The sequence below is a fragment of the Lepus europaeus genome, chromosome 6 (assembly GCF_033115175.1).
Source record: "Lepus europaeus isolate LE1 chromosome 6, mLepTim1.pri, whole genome shotgun sequence".
In the NCBI taxonomy this organism is placed as follows: domain Eukaryota; kingdom Metazoa; phylum Chordata; class Mammalia; order Lagomorpha; family Leporidae; genus Lepus; species Lepus europaeus.
Window position 1 is genome coordinate 103,864,017 of NC_084832.1, and position 21,239 is coordinate 103,885,255.

At 36.9% G+C, this 21,239-nt stretch overlaps 1 protein-coding gene across 1 annotated transcript; it reads right to left on the bottom strand.

Moving 5' to 3' along the window:
- Positions 1 to 14,046: 14,046 nt before the first annotated feature.
- LOC133762189 (taste receptor type 2 member 42-like) lies at positions 14,047 to 15,044 on the bottom strand. Its single transcript, XM_062195223.1, is given in 2 exon segments — positions 14,047 to 14,220; positions 14,223 to 15,044. Coding segments are annotated over 2 exon segments (996 nt in total).
- Positions 15,045 to 21,239: the final 6,195 nt, after the last annotated feature.

Below are 21,239 nucleotides of genomic sequence, written 5' to 3' on the forward strand. Positions count from 1 at the left end.
CCGGATCTTGGCCAGAGAGCTGAGACATGAAGCATGCCCACCTGTTTATTAGAAACATTCCTTTATCCCCCTCCTCGGGAACTGGCCAGGCTCCCAAGGAGCAGGAGAAGGTCATCCGGCAGCAAAGTTACTTGTCTACCAGAGCCGAACCTAGATACAAGCCTCTCCATCCCAAAAATCTGTCCTTACATTTGGGCCTAGGGTTGCATTGAGAGGTAGACATAATTAACACATCATAAGAATACAATAAAAATTTCTCATACAAGCATATATCCAGCAATCAAACACAATAATATTCAATGTGTTTTAAGGATAAATTGAAACATATCTGAGGGAATTAGCCTCTTATTATCTGTAATTGTTGCATTTTTGCAGGTTTGTGTAATCTTAACTATTTGCGGCATATTTTGATTTACATTATTTTATAAAGCAAACCAAGCATAATCTGTCCAAGCATTCCTATCAATAATAGGGTAGAGTTAGTAATAATACAAAAACAGAATGGGTAGTCCGGACACTTTGTCACCACAATTCCTCATTTCACATAGTAGTATTAACTTTATAACAGATAACATTTACTTCAAATGAAATATTCAAATGCAGGGTGGGGGGTGTCCAGTGTACACTGATCTATATTTTTTACTTCCAGTGTTTCTTATCCACAACACCCTCTTCAACAAACCAAGGACTAATTTTTTCAACAGCACTGATAAATTGCTCTATGGATTGTTTCTTTAACCCTATTCTCTACATCTGCAATAAAGTTTTTCCAGCCTTTCTCACGGCTTGCTTTGTTTCTTTAAATGCGCATTTAAATCTTTTCCGAGCAAATCCCAATGTTGCTCATCACGACTCCTTCTGCGAACCAAGGACTGACTATTCCTATAGCATTAATGAACTGTGCTATGGCTCGCCTTTTTTAACCCTATTCCCTGCGTCTGTAATGGAGTCTTTATAGCCTTTATCACGGCCTGCTTACCTTGTGCTTGTCCCATAATTGCCCCTTTCACACCTATCCGGAGGCAAGCGGTATTGGGTCCTTACCGTCTTCCTCTCATTATTGTGTTGTCGCTGCAGCCTTTCTGGCGGGGTTCCTCACTTCTGTCCCTCGTATTCAGGTCCCTGTTCGGGCGCCACCTGATGCGGGCCAGCCGCACCTGTCGAACGGAACCTGAAGGAGGGAGTGGGAATGAAAAGAGGGACAAGGGCGCAGAGAATGGAGCCAAGACAAAAGTCTGATCAAGGCTCGTTTATTCCAGCGTCTCAGTGATATTTTATACATAACCAGCTGCAGCACAAGGCAACACAGAAGTTAACAACACAGGCAAGCAAGTTATCAGGCTTTCTACAGCACAATCATAACATAGCTAATTTTGGCGGAGTGTTCTTGTTTGATCATTCTCCTGAAGCATGGGAATAGGTGACTTTTTTTCCTCCCAGGAACTCCACAAGCCAAGACTGACCTTGACTTGTCTATGACTTGTTTATGGGCTGCCTACAGTTTTACAGTTAACTCTTAATATAATTCATTGAGGACAGAGGTCCTGCATGGTGAGTTAGTGCACAGTGATGCCTGGTGTAAATTTTAACAATTAACACTGTTATGTATGATGTCAGTGACCACCTGAGGCTCTTGAAATGAGCTGCCTAGGCTATTGAAGCCTTTTGAGTCCACAACTCCATCAGTATTTGGACAAGGCCATAAGCAAAGTGGAAGTTCTCTCCTCCCTTCAGAGAAAAGTACCCCATTCTTTGATGGCCCCTTCTTTCCACTGATGACCATATCTATTAATTATTTAAGAAATGGTCTTTGCCCATTTTTTAATCAAATTGTTTTCTTGCTGCTGTTTGTGTTCCTGAAATATTTTAAATTGTAACCCTTTATCAGACATTTGGTTGGCAAATATTTTCTACCAACCCAAGAACTGTGTTTTCATTTTATTAATTATTTCCTTTACTACGCAGGTTAGAAATTGAAGAAGACACAAATAAATGGAAAGATAGCTCATGTTCATGCGTTGGAAGGACTAATGTTAAGATGTTTGTACTGCCTGAAATGACCTACAAATTCAGTGCAAAATTCCTATCAATATTCCAATGTAATTTTTTTCATAGAAGTAGAAAATAAATTCTAAAATTCACAAAGAACCACCAAAGACACAGAATAACCAAGGCAATGTTAAGCAAAAGACAAAACTAGAGATACCACATTACTTTAATTCAAATACATTACAAAGCTGCTGTAATTAAAACAGCATGATGTTGCAGAAAAGCAGACGTAGGAAGCAGATACTGAAACAACCCACAGTCCCACACTAAATAGGTTAAAATCTAAAATCAATTCTTTCTTGACAAAGTTGCCAAGAACACACAATGAGGACATCACAGTCTCTTCACTAAATAGTGCTGTATAAACTGGATATCCAGATGCAGAACAATGAAACTAGACTCTCATTTCACACTGTCTACAGAAATCAACTCAAAATGTTGATTCTCTAGGAACAAACATAAGACCTAAAAGTTGCAGCCAGCATTTCGGCTCAACAGGTTAAGCCTCTGCCTGCAACACCAGCATTCTATATGAGTGAAGATTCAAATCCTGGCTGCTCTGCTTCTGATCCAGCTCCCTGCTAATGCATCTTGGAAAGCAGCAGCAGAAGTTCTGAGTGACTGGACCAATGCAGCCCTCGTGTGAGACCCAAATGCAGTTCTAGACTCCTAGCTTCAGCCTGTTACAACCCTGGCCATTTGAGGAATGATGAGCAGATGGAAGATCTCTACCTCTTTGTCTTTCTATAACTCTGCCTTTCAAATAAATAAATCTTTTTAAATTTTTTTATTGTTTTTTTGCCATGGCCTTGCGGTAACAGTGAATTTTCTTTTTTCTTTTTTAGAAAGCTTTTGTTTAATGAATGCAAATTTCATAAGTACAGCTTTAGGAATATAACAGTTCTTCCCCCTATATCCGCTCTCCCACCACCACTCCCATCCCACTTCCTAATCCCTCTCCCATCCTATTCTTCATCAAGATTTGTTTATAATTAGTTTACATACAGAAGCCCAACTCTATATTAAGTAAAGATTTCCACAATTTGCACACATACACACACACACATTCAAAGTATAAAGTACTGTTTGAAAACAAGTTTTACAGTTAATTCTCAAGTACAACTCATTAAAGACAGAGGTCCTACATGGGGAGCAAGTGCACAGTGACTCCTGTTGTTGATTTAACAATTGACACTCATATTTATGATGTCAGTGATCACCCAAGGCTCTTGTCATGAGCTGCCAAGGCTTGGAAGCCTTTTGAGTCCACAAACTCCATCAGTATTTCAACAGGGCCATAGGCAAAATAGAAGTTCTCTCCTCCCTTCAGAGATAAGTACATCCTTCTGATGGCCCCTTCTTTCCACTGGGATCTCACCAACAGAAATCTTTCATGTAGATCATTTTTTGCCAAAATGTCTTGGCTTTCCATGCCTTACATGCTCTCATGGACTTTTCAGCCAGATCCAAATGCCTTAAGGGCTGATTTTGAGGTCAGAGTGCTGTTCAGGGCATTTGTCATTCTATGAGTATGCTGTATGGACTGTTTCCCATGTTGGTACATTCTCTCCTTCTTAATTTTATCTATTGTTACTTTGGGACTCCAAATCTCATTAAGCTGGATGGTACTAATGCCATCTTACGTGTTAAAGTGATCATATGAAGTATGTAATTGATCATATAGATAGGATTGTCAAAGAGATCACATAAATAAGACCAAGTATCTAGTAATAACAATAAATATTTTTTAAAAGACCCAAAATTTTAAAACTTCTAGGACAATATACAGGTGAAACCTCCATGACATTGGTCTGGGTAATGAATTTTTGGATGTGTTTACTGCAAAACCAAGAATATGCCAAAGGCGGGGGAAAAAAAGATAGGAAAATAAAACAAAAGCAGCAACAGACAAATAGACTTGCATCAAACTCAAAAGCCAGTGTGATTTTAATTTTACCTTTATTTATAGAAAATTTTATTGATACTCATTAGGAAATTTCTTATACAATTTCTGACATAATGAGTCATTTTAAAATTGAAAACATTGGGGCGAGCACTGTGGCATAGTATGCTAAGCCTCCACCTGTAATGGTAGCTTCCCATAAAGAACAGTCTCGGCTGCTCCTCTTCTGATCCAGCTCTCTGCTTTTGGCCTGAGAAAGCAGTGGAAGATGGTCCCAGTACTTGGGCCCCTGCACCCATGTAGGAAACCTGGAAGAAACTCCTGGCTCCTGGCTTCAGATCAGCTCAGCTCTGGCAATTGCAGCCACTGGGGAGTGAACCAGCACATCAATGGCCTCTACGACTCTCTCTCTCTCTCACCCTCTCAAATAAATGGATAAATCTTAAAAAAAACTGTAGACATCAATAAAAGTATGAATATACATACATCATCACCATCATTAATACACCATAGCCCACACAGCATTGTGAGGCACAGCATCCTTAAGGAAAAGCACACTCTAAAAGCCTATATGGTACTTTCATTCTTCCAACACTGATACCTATTGTGCCATCAAAAGTAACTTACAACCACATGTCTAGCAATTATTTGCTGCATTTTCTTTTTGTTTTTTTTCTATCATTGAAAAATTATGATAGCTGTAAATCCTAATGGTGATTTCTTTATTATTGAGAGTTTTTAAATATGTTCATAATAATAACTTCTAAAAGTCATTATATTAAAAGCAGTTATATTCAAAATTGCAATATCATTGACAAGCAAAATTTTATCACCTGGCCTTAAAATTATATTTCTTTTCAGGTATTTGAGTTCATTTTTTTAGATTTAATTATTTAATTTGAAAGTCAGAGTTACACAGAGAGAGGGGAGGCAGAGAGAGAGAGAGAGAAGTCTTCCATCCATCACTCCCCAACAGGCCGCAATAGCTGGAGCTGTGTCGATCCGAAGCCAGGAGCCAGGAGCTTCCTCTGGGTCTCCCACATGGGTGCAGGGGCCCAAGGGCTTGGGCCATCTTCTACTGCTTTTCCATGCCATAGCAGAGAGCCAGATCAGAAGTGGTGCAGCCAGGTCTCAAACTGGCACCCCTATGGGATGCCAGCATCAGGCCAGGGTGTAAACCCACTGTACCACAGTGCCAACCCCTTTGATTTCATTTAAATTTCTTTACTATGAACGTCAGTTCTTCAATATACACACACATCTATTTAAATTTATGCAAATATGTTATATTTTCAAACTTTCTGTGTTCATCTATGATGAGTTCATTGTACTAGTTTTCTCTGACAAGGGAGAGTATACATGACATGACAGTGTATGCACAAAGAAGACACATGCTCACCACCATCTTGGTATCAACATGCTTTTGATCCTTATAAAGGAGAAATAATTAGAAATAATCCTTCAATTTATTTAAAAACACAGCTGGTTTTTCTCTCTTCCAACAAAGGTAGAATATCTTGCATTTCTAGCTGGATCCTAATGAAATAGTTACTTTGCTTCAAGTTTTATAAGTTATTATAAGAATTAATGTAACCCAATATTTTTAGTCATCAATTATTTTCACTTAATGTCACACAATTACACAACCTTCAGCTTGGAGATTGTATTTTTGCAGGGGCCCAAGTACATGGATGCTGTTCACTGCCTTCCCAGGCATATTGGCAGGAAGCTGGATTGGAAGCAAAGGAACTAATATTCAAAATGGCACTCTGATATGGGAGGCAGGCATTGCAAGTGGTGAACTATCCCACTCTACCACAATGCCTACCACACTGTTTTATTTTTAAATCCAATATTTTATGTCCTGGCCATTCCACTCCCAGAAATTTACACAAAGGAAATAAAATCAGCATATGAAAGAATTATCTATACCCCATATGTATTTTTTTTAATTTATTATTTTATTTGAAAAAGTTACACAGAGAGAGAAGGAGAGGCAGAGAGAGAGAGAGGTCTTCCATCTGCTGGTTCACTCCCCAGTTGGCCACAATGGCTGCATCTGCACTTATCTGAAGCCAGGAGCCAGGAGCTTCTTCTGAGTGTCCCATGCAGGTGCAGGGGCCCAAGGACTTGGGCCATCTTCTACTGATTTCCCAGGCCATAGCAGAGAGCTGGATCAGAAGTGGAGCAGCCAGGACACAAACTGGTGCCCATATGGGATGCTGGCACTGCAGGCAGTAGCTTTACCCACTGTGCCACCGCACCAGCTCCTACCCCTATGTTTTTAGCAGCTGAATTCACAATAGCTAAGATAAGGAATCAACCCAGATGTCCATCAACTGATAAATGGAAAAAGAAAATGTGGTATATACACGATAGAATATTACTCAGCCATAAAAAAAAGAGTGGAATCCTGTCTTTTGCAACAAAATGGATGCAACTGGAAACAATTATGCTCAGTGATATAAGCCAGACCCAAGAAGATAAACATATTTTCTCTGATCTGTGGTAGGTAATATATAGAGTACAGGAAAAAATGAAGTATATGAGCCAGGACTTGAAATGTCACCTATATGGAATGCTGGTATCACAGGCAGTGGAGTAATTTGCTGTGCTATAATGCCAACCCCTGATTATTGTTTATAGCCCTTGTCTATACTGTGGAACAGTGGTCTCTCTATTTCTTACTTGTTGAATTCTTTATTTAATGGAGGATTAAGCCTGTGCCTATAAAATAAATTGACAGTGTTACTGCAAAAATTGAAAGGAAAGAGGAGGGGGAAGGATAGGTAGGAAGTATCATTATGTGCTTAAAATTTTATATATGAAATCTGTTCTCTAGATAAATTTTTTAAAATCCAATTTTATCATCTGGTTTTATGATTCAGTTGTTAATTTATAGGCAATTCTAGGGAAATTTTGTAATTTCCAATAATACTTAAAAGAATTCAGTGAGGAAAATAAAAGTTAAAATGAATCTTCAGTTTCTCATTACTTTTATTCCCCTGAAATATACAAATTTCCAGAAAAGTCTATCAAGCGAAAAGTTCCACTCTTTTCAGGTGGTATTTAAGATGCAAAAGTAGCCCCACAGCAGTCTGTCTCAGCTTTCCATTTCCCCAAATCGGGGTAAAGGAGTGTCTTGAAGGAAGCAATGGCCATTATTGAAGTGGCAAGGAGACTGGCCTGATGCTTTTGCTGAAAAAGAAAAATCCAACCTTTAAGTAGGATAGAAAAAATAAAGTGAACCATAAAGGAGGGATGACATCACCATTTTCATAGCCTTTTTTTTTTAGACATTAATTTATTAGAAAGAATTTCAGAGAGGGAGAGAGGGAAAGAGAGTAAGAGAGAGAGAGAGAGAGAGAGAGAGAGAGAGAAACAGGAGCCAGGAGCTTCTTCCAGGCCTCCCACCTGGATGTAGGAGCCCAGGGACTTGGGCTGTCCTCTACTGCTCTCCCAGGCACACGCAGGGAGCTGGATTGGAAGTGGAGCAGATGGAATTCAAACTTCTGCCCATATGGGATGCTGGCACTGCAGATGGTGGCTTAGACCACTATGCCACAACACTGGTTCTTTCATGGCCTTTTTGTGGCTTCTGTGCCAATATTCCTTGAGCCCATGAAGTTGAGCTGCAAGTTTCTGATAACTTTCATCCAAGGGGGAAATAAAAAGAGCAATGGGGTCAGACACAGAGTAGAGATTTAGGAGCCCAAATTGGAAACAGTCAAGGTATGAGATACAATTTTACTTAACATCTGAAGATCAAGCTTCATTTATTTCATACCTTGTATAGACATGACAGTAACAAAAAAGACCTCAGTGGAATCAATAGTAGCACTCTACTAATTCTCTACTTCAGGTAGAGAAAGAGGGAGTGGGAGAAACTAGCCATTTTAAAGAAGAAGACAACACTTAGACAAGTTGAAAACCAGGTGAGGTCCGTGTCCAGACAATACCAACAAATTTTATGGGTTTATCATTGGCATATAGATAGGGCCGTAATACTAGTATAAATTAATCAAATTGTGCTAGCTAAAGATGACTAATTCCAGGGCTATTCAGACCATCAGCTGATGATATCTTTGAAATCCTCTCCCAGTCAATACAGTTAACTAGTACATTCTACCCATTCTCAAACATCCTGATTACCCTCCTAGTGCTGCTGTCAAAAAGGTATTTTCAATTCCAGATGGCATTACTGCAGAAAAATCCAGAACGCTAATATCATGTTTTACAGGTATTCTGGCTATCAAAATGTTGCTTATTATTTTGTTGTTGTTGTTTGATGCTCTTAATTTTTATAGTCAAAATGCTTGATGTAACTCAGAATGTTCTGTTGTTTGATACCCCATCTCACTTATCTTAATGGAACATCTTTCTCATTTTTAAATTAATCCAACACACTAGGCAAAGTACCTGCAAGCATACCCAGTCTCACAGATCTTCACAAATACACAAAAAAACTGTAATATTACCCTCAATCAGCTCCTGGTTTACAAGTTAAATAGTAAACTGCCCACACATTGTTGGGACAGGCAGCAATTTTCCACTTGTAAGGACATTTGCAAGGGTAAAAGGTCAGTTATGCAAACATCAAGCAGATTACTTTACATTAATTTGTACTTTCCTCCTCAGCTGAAACTCAATACCATTTGAATTCAAGTGCCTTAATTTTAATATGCCTTTAAAAATAATCTATATAACTTATCATTACTCATTAATTTCATTTCATAAAAATGTTTTACTTCACACTATTATAGATGAAGTAAGTATAATGAAAAGGAACATCAAGATACTCACAGAGTAGTAAAACAAAAAAATAATAAATCACTATGAATAAAAAATATATGAATAAAAAAATGAATTAAAAAAATAATAAATCACTTTGAATGTGACAAAGTATAACCAAAATGAAATGTTACACAGAGGGGTGTGCTACAAAATCTACAGTCAGTAGACATTTCTAGTATCATGAGGATGATTGGCTTGGGTATTGAAGCTCTTTAAGATATGTTGAAGAAACAGATAGAAGGGGAAATGACTTTCCAGAATTATATAAAAGCATGTGCAAAAATACAAAACTGCACCTTTATCTAAACCATCCCTCTGAATGTTTGACCTTTGGCCCCAATAAATTATTCACTATTTGCTTCTGAATAAGCTGTTGGTAGCTGAAAGGGGAAAAAAGACAACTTTTTAAGGTAAAATAAGAAATAGCAAAAGAGAAAGAGAAGTGAATGAGTGGCACAATGCTTTTCCATTTCATTAATTCTGTTCTTGGTAAATTCTATGTAAAACATCAGTTCACATGGGGTGAGCTTTTGGTGCAGAGCAGTTAATTAGGCTGCCACGTAGGAGGCCCACATCCATATCAGAGAGCCAGTATCCGAGGCTCAGTTTCAGTCTCCATTCCAGCTTTCTGCTGATGCATCCCCTAGGAGACAACAGGTGATGGCTTAAGAATTTGGGTCCTTGCCACCCATGGAAGAGACTGGAAATGATGCCTGTTGCCTGGCTTAATCCTAGCTCATCTCTGGCTGTTGTGAGCACTTGGGGAGTGAATCGGCAAAGGGGGATCTTTTTTTTCTGCCTTTAAAATATAAATAATAGTTTTTAAGAATTTAAAAATATGAATTCACAGTAAAATATATTTTAGCTAATTTTTTACTTTATTAATTAAACAACTTTAATATGAAGGTTTCAACCTGGTCTGCACAGAAGTACCCCATTTACTTTCTGAAAAAAATAATCCCTGTGAGGTACCCTTCAGTACTCTGGCATGATTTGTCTGGACTGCATTGTTGGCACTCAAAGCCCACTGGATACATTCACATTCCTCCAGAACCAGCTAAAGGCTCTCTACCCTCAAGTTGCAAATCCACAGTTTCTATAGAGACAAGATAGGATTTTGCCTGCTTATTCTCTGCCAATATATTCCCATTCAGCCAGTTTTGAGTCTGGTTGACAAACAACCTTAGCCACTAATTGTCTTAGCAACTACTTAAGCTCCATGAAAAAAGGAACTTCTTTTTGTGGTTCATTCATTGTTTTAATTGCAATCAATGGAACAGGAAGGACCTGGCAAATGGAAGTTTTCTATACCTGTGTGTAAAGTGAATGAGTACTGATTTAGTTGGTTATCCTGCTGGGAGCACAGAAAAAGAAAAAAGAAAAAAAAAATATGAAACAAGGATTGGAGCAATAAAGGAAAGTAACTCCTAAAAAAAGAGATAATTTGACAACGTATGCATTCATTAAGGATACTTGTACTAATCCTGAGAAAAATTGCACTTTTCTGTGATCTTTCTGGTTCAATCCAGAAATCATATAGAATTGAAAGAAACAGAAACAAAATTATGCAGGTCTAGCACCTAGGATGTAGGGCCTTTGTAATATTCTTTATAGAAATGAACTACTTCTAGTCTAAGGAGTGGTAGATCTATAGAAAACTCTCTCTCTATATATATATATACACATATATGTATTTCATTGATGGATTTAATTGATATATATATTCATTGATATATATAAATATATAGATATAGATATCTATATATACTTAAATATATATCTATATCTCTATCTATATATAAATTAATATAGATATATAAATTATTATATATTAAATATATATTTATATATAATTATGTATATAATTTTATATATGATTTATATATTATATAATTTACATATAATATATAATAAATATATAATCATATATCTAATAATTTGTTAATTATATATTATATAAATTTATATATTAAATATATTATAAATTAATAATTAATAAAATATAATTTATATATTAATATTTATAATTTATATAGTTATACATAGAGTATATAATTATGTAATTATATGTAATTAAATTATAGATTATATAAGTATAATAACTTATATATATAGATAGAGATATAGATATATTTCACTTATATATATATATATATACACACACAAAAATAATTTTGTAACACAAGAAGTGAGCTGACCTTGGAGATCATGATGTTTTCAGAGATGCTCTCAAAGTAGAGTAAAGGTTATCTGAAAAGAACGTTCCATTGGTAGGACGGTTTAGTCTTTGTCTTTGGCTGAACTCTAACAGAAAAGCAATCACCTAGGGCCAAGGCCAAGCTTGAAAGGACAGAGACTTCATTCTTCACACAGGAAGGGCATCTGCCCAGTCTAATCACCACCACCTGTTAGCAGTGCTTACATGTTTCCCTTAGCTTAGTCCTTTCATTTTCAATACTGAGAACTCTAGTTTTCCCTCAAAGTCCTTGGGGGAAATATCCCCACTGGCTCTCCCTCATGTCAAACTGAAGACAAGACCAGTTAACTTACCAATGCTAATATCCACAGTGGTAAGCATTAGAATCCTGAGCTCAAAAAAGAATGCATACATTTCCATAGTTTCCCAAGACTATGTTTATATTGATTTTTTCTCCTGGTATTTGTAGCCATTTGGGAAGTGAACCAGTGGGTGGAAGAGCTCTCTCTCTTTCTCAATCTGTCTGTCTTTCTCTCTCTGTGTGTGTGTGTGTGTGTGTGTCTTCCTCTCTCTCTCTCTGTAACTCTGCCTTTCAAATAAATATATAGATGGTTAAAAAGAGAAAAAAGGATTTGAAAAGATGTAAACGATATGGTGTACAAGGAGATGAGAAGGGTTGGCTGTTTAAGTTATATAAATCCATCAATGAAACATCAGATCACTTTGTTCCTGTGAAGGTTAGTCTTAGAGTCAGTAGATTTCTTCTGGACCATGTATCTTCCAGTGTCTGGAAGGAGAAAACTGGGGATGACTGTGCAATTAGGCAAACACCCTGTGCAGCAAGATTCTGACTCAAAGGAGGAGATGAAGTCTAATCAGATTTTGCCATCTGCTGAAATATAGTAGTTCAAACATCTGAGACACTGAGGAAACTGATGCGCCTCTTTCTTAGAGATCAGTACAGGTATGGGTTTCTATCTGGTATTTTATGTACAGTTCAAGGTAATCTATCTTGGTGAACATGATTTATGGCTTACCAGATGCCTTCAGAACTTGATTTAGACATCAGAGTTAAGTTGGTTTCAGCAGTAGAAATGAGTTTATTTGTTTCTCTCCTATAAATTAACTGACTAGATGAATGGAAATAATCATTACACTCAGATTCTTAAAATGAAAATTTAATTCACATGTGAGAGAAGCATAGTCAACAAGAATCAATGATAATCTCTTTCTTTCCTCCAATATTTTTGTTCCAGAGTAGGACAGAATCACATCAGTATTCTCCAGGTTGTGGGGCCCACCCTGCCCTGTCATTGTTGGGAGGGCTTTTTCTTGAATAGTGGCTAGGCTACTGCTGAGTCCCCCACTATGAAAATAGTTCAGGTGCAGGACTTGATCTTGCCAGCAGATATGCATATTACAGTATACTAATTACAGTAACCCCAGCCTGTTGCCTCAACTTCTACTTATCCTTTGCGGTGCTTCTATTGTCAAATATAAAGCACTGTTCCTTATAGTTCCATCTCAGTAAGATTGCTACCTAGTTATGGAATTATGTCTAGTTAGACGTTTCCTTATTTACCCCTTAAGGCTTACTTATTAGAATCAAAGGTTCCTCTAAGCTGACTCAATTATTTTTAGTGTTTAGTCACACTAAAAACTAAATATCTTTGGTTCTCATCTTTGGTTCTCATCTTGTAAAAAGTACAGGGTTATCCTTAAATCATGTGTATGAAGGAATATCTTCTAAACAAAAGAAACTCATTATCTAATTCTAAAATATATTCAGCTTGATTTGCACACTAAGACAAGTAATTAATCACAATTTTTTATAAAGTACAAAGTTAGTATCCAGAATAATATGCACAGATTTTATTTTGTATAATGCAAATTACTAAATAAAATAGATGCTATATTATCATTTAAACCATGCTAATACATAGAACTACCTTATAACTCAGATATACTTACAGTGTAGTTTTATATATGGGTGGGAAATGTTAACAATTCCAATATCATTCCCAGCTCCAAAGCACAATCATAGAGCAATGCTCTTCTTTATTACTCCATTAAGTTTAATTTACACCCACATTTCATGATTTAATTATAGCCTTAGTGTCTTTAACATAAAGAATAAGCCCTAAAATTGACTTATTATTGTACAATAAATTCACTTTTTATTTACATATAAACCATCCATATAAGGTTATTACCCATAGCATCATACCAAAATTTTCTAGTAACTGTTCCCACCCTTAACCTTAATAATTTATAGTTTTATTATTTAACTTTTGATTCCTACCTCACCACTGTTTGTATAAAGGAGCTTCAAAAAGTTCATGTAAAAACAGAATTTAAAGATAAGGTTTATTTTCCAAAAACGTTTTGAAGTACTCTCTTACATATGCATAATCATAATTTACAAGTAACCATGTGTTATTCTGTTATGTCCTTTGCTTACTGTGTCTTCCCTCTTGACTTTATTTCTATTTCTTTCTCTAATAACTCGTGATCAGATTGTGCAAAATGCATGTACAAGCAGTCATTTTCAAAATGTCAGTATGATATTCTCATTCTAGTGACATGAGTGTGATTCTCATGTAAGGGATAACGTTTTTGTATATTTTTTAGTTCTGTTACATAATATGGTAGACATTCTATAGTCCATGCCCTAGAACTTAGCAAAATTATTAAGTGCCTAGAAACATCATCTGTTTATTATTTCGGAGATTCAAATTAAAGTTCGCAGTACAACTGTCCATTTCATTTTGCCCTGCTGGTAATATTCCTATTCTCACATGAGCATCTTATTTCTTTATTATTGATAAGATGTCTAATAACATAGACTTTTTCATTTAAACACAATTAAGGCTTTGAGCTGTGAAGTTACATTTTCCTTATTAAGATATCAGTTTTCTAATGAAATTTGCTATCTATATGTTAAAGAACTTCTAGAAAATCAAATTTTACTTAATTTTTAAAGAATTACATAGCATTTCACCCATGAGTTTCAATGACATATGTTTTCATATAAAATTAAATAATTTAAATTCTCTTTGAAACAATACTTGAGCCAGTAGCTATGACCCTTAAAGGCACCTGGTTATGAAATTCTCTTAGAAAAGGCTCTAGAAAATCTACCCATAAAGCTTATACTTTTGTTCTTTCTCAGGCATCTTTTAAGATGACACAGTAACCTCAAGACTGCCTGTCGCAGTTTGACATTTCCCAGAATAAGAAGAAATGTGTGGCCTGAGGGAAAGATATTTAATACTAAAAAAAAAAAAAAAATAGAACTACAAAATTAATTAACTTGTTCTTCTAAAATGTAAAGGATGCCCAATACATCAATTGTATGGAAAAAGAATGAACTGTGAAGAGGAGGAGGAAAGACAGCACCATTTTCATGGCCCTTTTATGGGCCTGTGTGCTGACATCTCCAGAGCCCTTGGAGTTGAGCCGCAGATTTCTAGCATGTCTCACCAAGGACAGAAACAGAAGGAGCAGTGAGGTCAGGGACAGAACAAAAGGGATAAAGTAAGTCAAGTTACCAAGAGACAGAATTTTAACATGGAAACTGTGTCTTTCTTCTGAATTCAAAGTCATGTTACCTTTATCTGTGATGTAGCTAGTCAATAAGATACCAATAAGCTTATCTATCCACAGAAAATCAAATATCAGCAAGAACAATGAGAACATAACCAGCCCAAGAACTACTCTGTCCATTCTCCACTTCAGCCAGAGGAAGAGGGGGTGGGAGAAGTGGGCTATCTTGAGGAAGTAGAAGATGCTGAGGCAGGTGGCAAACCAGATGGTCAAGTGATTAGTCATTCTCCAAAGGATATGAACAAGTCTTTTTACTTCAAAAGTAGAATATAAATGTGGATGGAGTTCTTTTATACATGACTGTAACAATGACATGAACAGATTACCTATCCTGGAGATGGCCAAGCAGGTAAGGATGAGGTCAGCTAAGGATATCTTTTGGTTCTGGACACATTCAGAGAGGTTTACCAATGCAATGAACGTGTTCCCCAACATTCCGATTATGCATTCTGCCATAATCAATGTCAGAATGATTTTATCCCCTGCAATGTACATTTCCATAGGGAGAAAATCCAAATTTATAATATTCTCTGTCGTTGATCAATTTTTACAGAACAGCATTAACTTTAGAAACTTCGTTGCTTTTGTTACAGTTTCAGTCTTGATCCAAACCACCTTTTGTAGGCTACACTTCCATGTAATCCCAGCGCTTATCCAGAAAGATGCTACTGAAGGATGCAGTCATACACACATTTCAATTTCTTTGAAAGAGCTATTAAATTCTGAACTAACTTCTTCTGTGTCCATTTATCAATGACATGAAGGCTCTTCATGTGGCAATGATTAAAATGTTAAAGTCAAATATGTTCACAGGCAAATGTGAGTCAGATTCTTTTTCCCTCATTTGTACTTTCCTCCCCACCTGAAATACTACACCCCTTAGAAGCAAGTGGCTTTGTTTTTTTATAGAAAGCTCTAGAAGTGCACTATAAAGCACTGTAAAATTTAGTTGTTCAACAAATGTGATTGACCACTATGTGTCCAGCCTTCTGCAGTGACAATATACTCTGTTACTGAGAAAAAGAGAAAATATAACGAAGTTCATACAAAGAGAAAGCAGAAAGAAATAATTAAACATAACACAGATGGAGTAACTACCAATACTACTGTGAGGGACAAAATAGAGGTGCCATTTACCTGCAGTGTGGAGGATACTCAGAATTTCATGAAGTAACTGAAAAGTCACATTTTGGATTGTTCAAGTACCAAAATTCAAACTGCTTCTCTGAAATTAAAATTCTGTCATTGATGATTTGTTTTCAGTCCAAATGCTCTTCAGGTGCCTCAGAGTTGCATGTTCACAATTAAAATCATATCCCAGTTTGCCTTTTACTTTTGTACATGTTCAGTTTGTTTTAGCCCGGGACATAATCTGTGCATTGAAACTTAACAAGCAGGGAGAAAATAGTTTCAGATGATAACATGAAAGGGTAAACAAAATATCTGTTCTACATTCCAGGAACCACAACAAGTGACTATGAAAAGCAATTAGGAAGAAGAATCTATGTGTCTGGGTGAAGGATTTAAGGACTAGAAAAAGGAAAAGAAGTCTGAGATGACTTTCAATCCTCTCCTGTTGCACCTGGATGCATGGAATATTGTAACCTTCAGGAGTCACTAGAGAAAGGTTTAGAAGCCACAGGGGAAGAGAAAGAGGAAGTGTTAGAAGATGGTTCTTATTTGAACATTCGGGGTTCCTGTAAGTCATCCTTGTGACAAACTGGAATAGGCACTTGAATATTTGTGGATATGTTTCTGAAAAATAATTGGAGAGGCAGGCATTGTTGGCATAGTGTGTAAAGCCACTGCCTGGGATGCCAGTATCCCATTTGGTTATGTATTGGCTGCCCCTCTTATGATTCAGATCCCAGCTAATGTGTCTGGGAAGGCAGCAGAGTACAGTATGAGCCCCTATACCTATATGGGAGACCAAAGTCCTGTCAATGATATCTTTTTCTTTTTTCTTTTTTTCTTTTTTTTTTTTTTTTTGACAGGTAGAGTTATAGACAGTGAGAGAGAGAGAGACAGAGAGAAAGGTCTTCCTTCTGTTGGTTCATTCCCCAAATGGCCACTATGGCCAGAGCTACTCTGATCCGAAGCCAGGAGCCAGGTGCTTCTTTCTGGTCTCCCATGCAGCTGCAGGCGCTCCAACCATTGCGGTCATCTGGGGAGTGAACTATTGGATGGAAGACCTGTCTCTCTCTCTCTGCCTCTCCTCTCTCTGTAACTCTGACTCTCAAGTAAATAATAAATATATCGTTTAAAAAATAATACTAGAGGCTAAAATATTGCTTGACAATGCCGTATACAACAATGATTACTTTCCAAATTGTATTCCCTGACCTTATATGAAATATCATCAAAAGCTGCCAGGCAAGGTATGTTTACCAATTTTTAATGCAATCCTGTAGAAGAAAAATAGTAAAGATTATACTCAAAGTCTCCTTGTTATGTTACTCTCTTAGAAAACACTCAATGATTTGCTGCTCTCTCAAGCATCTTTTAAGATGACACAGTGCCCTTAAGTAGTAAAGTAAGCAAAAGAGTGAGATAAAAGAATTGCAGTTTTAAGAAACTGCAATAGCTGGAGAGTTGAAAATGGATAGTAAGGAGACATATGATAATGAAATCTCATCAAAAGGCTGTTCCAAGTGACTTGATTCTAATGTTAATCAGAATGACGAGTCAAGATGGACAAAATTGAAAGATTTTTCAACCAAGTGAACTTTTGATGAACATAACAAGAACTTTTCCTGGAAAGAGTATGGGAGAGTAAGTTAATAATTGTATGTTCTTGTTCATATGAAATGCCTTTGGACACTGTCGTTTATTTTCTTAATTTGGTTACATGTCTACTCTCCCATGACTGTGTATTAGTGCACTATAGTAAAAATAAAAACGCTTGCAAAAAATATGCTTGCCTTTTTTCATCTCTTTTCTCTTTATTTGTTTGTTATTTCTTCTGAGAAAATTACTTCCGTGCTTATTTAAGTATTTTAGAGTTAATCATAATTTTTCAGAAGCCAAAAATGGCTTAAATCAAAGGAAATACATAATCAGATATAAACACACTGGCACACATTTCTGATTTTATTACCATGTTAATGAACTAAATGGAATTCCTCAAATTTGGAGGATATATTTGGTAGAGTTTGATAATATGTAGATATATAAGAATCTTGAAAAATTTCAAGGAAATTGTATTTTATAAAAAATTATGTATGGATTTCAGAAAATTTTTTCACCAAAATAAACTTACCTTTAAATTCTTCTTCATGACTGTTTCGAACTATCAATGCTTATATTGCAGAAATCTATATAATTGCCAAATTCACTTACAAAATCCCTTTGTTTACTCATTACTGTGTGTGATATTAAAACTTTTGATCAGGAGTGACCGTTCAGCCTAGCAATTTTGATATCTACCTCCTAAATTAGAGGGCCTTTTTTCAATACCTGGGTCCAACTTCTAACTCCACCACCATCCTGCTGGCCCACCATTACAGATGGTGAAAGGCAGCAATAATGGGTCATGCAATTGGGTTCCTGACACTCATGTAGGAGACCTGCATTGAGTTCTTGCCTCCTGACTACAGCCGTGGTCCAGTTATGGCTATTACAAGGATTTCGGGGAAAAAAAAAACATAGGGAATGAGAGCACCCCACTCTGTCTTCTCTGTATTTAAAACTTAAAATATAAATAAATAAAATTCCAAACATTAATTATTTTTGTATTTCTATGTCTACTACCTATTTTTCCATATTTGTATGTTTTTAACCCCAAGGTATTATTTTGTTATACATAGCCTATCGATGGATTTGGCTTTGTCATACAAATGCAGGCTACATGCAATTGTGAGAGAAATTAACTGGAATCAAAAGTATTTATAGAGGTGACTAATATTTACTCTTATAAATGATATCATGTTATTTTTCTTGTTTATTCGCCTTTGGTTCTTTTCTCTCCTGACTTTTGCTGGGTTGATTAGGATTTTATACTGCCTTTTCTTTATACTCAAGTGGCAAAAAATGGTATGAGTTGTGCAGTGTTTCTGATTTTCTAGTAGTTACCACTGAATTTTTCTACATAGACTTAAATCCATGATTCTTTGTAAGCATACCAAATATAATGAGGTCTACTATATGGCTCCTACTACATTTTATGAAGGCAGGGAGGTTAACTAGCAAGGAGGACCTGAAGTTACTAGTCCTTTGCTTATGACCTGCATGTAACATCCACACCACCCCCTTCAGGGAAGCAGATAGCCACAGCTTCAATCATTTGGTCTCTTTGACTGGCACCAGTGAAAAATAACCAATCAGTGATGACCAGTAGTTTTTTGGTTTTTTTGTTTTGTTTTGTTTTTGTTTTTGTTTTTTTTTTTTGACAGGCAGAGTGGGCAGTGAGAGAGAGAGACAGAGAGAAAGGTCTTCCTTTGCCATTGGTTCACCCTCCAATGGCTACCGCGCTGCAGCCGGTGTACCGCGCTGATCCGAAGGCAGGAGCCAGGTGCTTCTCCTGGTCTCCCAGGGGGTGCAGGGCCCAAGCACTTGGGCCATCCTCCACTGCACTCCCAGGCCATAGCAGAGAGCTGGCCTGGAAGAGGGGCAACTGGGACAGAATCCGGAGCCCCGACCGGGAATAGAACCCTGTGTGCTGGCGCCGCAGGCGGAGGATTAGCATATTGAGCCGCGGTGCTGGCCTGACCAATAGTTTATTATAAGGTCATTATAATAAATTTGCAAGGCATTAGAATCTGTGCTTGATATAAAAATGCATGCATTCCTTATTGATTCAGTGACACATTTAGATTTTTTAATATTTAAAAAACTGTAAAAGTTTTGGTTTACAGAAAGATGAGGCAGGTTGCCTATAATGTCCAAAATTCATTAAAAAAAACTTTTCAGATCAATTTGTTCTTCTGAAGCTGTCTTAGGGACAGTGAGTCATCCAGTGTCTGTAAAGAGGCAATTGGGAATGACTGTGCAATCAGACAAACATCCCTTCAACCATGACCCCGGCCCTAAGGAGATGGGTCTACTCAACAGTTTGTTAGGAGGAGCCACCTGATAAGACCATATAAGCCACCTGAGACAATGAGGAAATTGGTTGACTATTTATCAGTCACAGTGTAGGTGTGGGTTCCTATCTGGTATTGTCTGTAGAGTTCAAGGGAATAGGTCTTGGTGAACATGATTTATGACTTATCAGAGGTCTTTGGAACTCAACTTGTTCATGAGAGATATGCCAGTTTCAGAAGTAGAGGGGAGTTATTTATTCACCTCCTCTAAGTTAACTGGATGAATGGAAATCAACATTCTACCCAAACATTTAAAATGAATATTTATTTCACATTTCAGGGGAGTGTAGGCAACAACAATCAGTGATAATCATCTCCTTCCCTCAACACTTTTGTCATGAGGTGGGGCAGAACCGTGTCAGTCTTTCTTCTCCAGGTTGCATGGCTGCTGCAATGCACATGTTGGAACTGGCTCTTCCTTGATTGTGGCTTGGCTGCTGCTGTTCAAATAGCAGAGGTGCAGGGGTGATCTTATTTGCCATGCAAAGGTACAGTTTACATTATTTACAATTATCCAAACTATTGTCTCCACTTCTTTTACTGGTGCTTGGCTGTGCTTCTCTTGTAAACAGTGCAGTCCTGTTCTTTATCATTCCATCTCTCTGAGGTTGCTGCCTAATTGTGAACTTATTTCTATTAAAGGTTTCCTCAACTGCACCTAAGGATCACTTATTAGAATCAAAGCTCCAGTTGCTTTATCTTTTAAGCAAAGAAATTTTTGATTCACAGTAAAAGCCAAGTATTTTTGTTTGCCTCTTATTAAAGCATACAAAGTTATATCTAAGTCATTAATATGTAAGAAAATCTCCTAAAAAGAAACTCAATATCTAATTGTAAAATATAATCAACTTGATTTGTAATTCTCTTTACCAAGAGAAGATGAATACAACTATAATTTTTGTTGAAGTACTAAGCATCCAAAATAACATATACTCACTTTATTCTGTGTAATGAAAATTAACAATAGATGCTATATTATAAAAATATTAATACATGGAAGCACCACATAATTCAGAAGTACTTTCAGGTTAATCTTACAAATGGCTGGGAGAGGGGCTGAGCCGTAGCTCACTTGGTTAATCCTCCACCTGCGGTGCCAGCATCCCGTATGGGCGCCGGTTTCTAGTCCCGGTTGCTCCTCTTCCAGTCCAGCTCTCCTCTGTGGCCCGGGAAGGCAGTGGAGGATGGCCCAGGTGCTTGGGCCCCTGCACCCACATGGGCGACCAGGAGGAAACACCTGACTCTTGGCTCAGATCAGCACAGTGCCAGCTGTTGCGGCCATTTGGAAGGTGAACCAACAGAAGGAAGACCTTTCTCTCTGTCTCTCACTGTCTAACTCTATCTGTCAAATAAATTTTAAAAAATGGCTGGGAGATGTTAATAATTCTAAATCATTCCCAGCTCCAGAGCATAGTCAGAGTGGTACTCTTCCATATGATTCCATAGAATTAATTTATATGCTCAAAAATACCTTTAAGAATAATTTTTGTCTCTCTAACACAAATATCAAGAATAAACCCTAAAATTAATCCTCCATTGTCCAGTAAATCCATTGCATGTAAATGTATACCACCTATACAAAGTTATAACACATACCATCATATTCAAA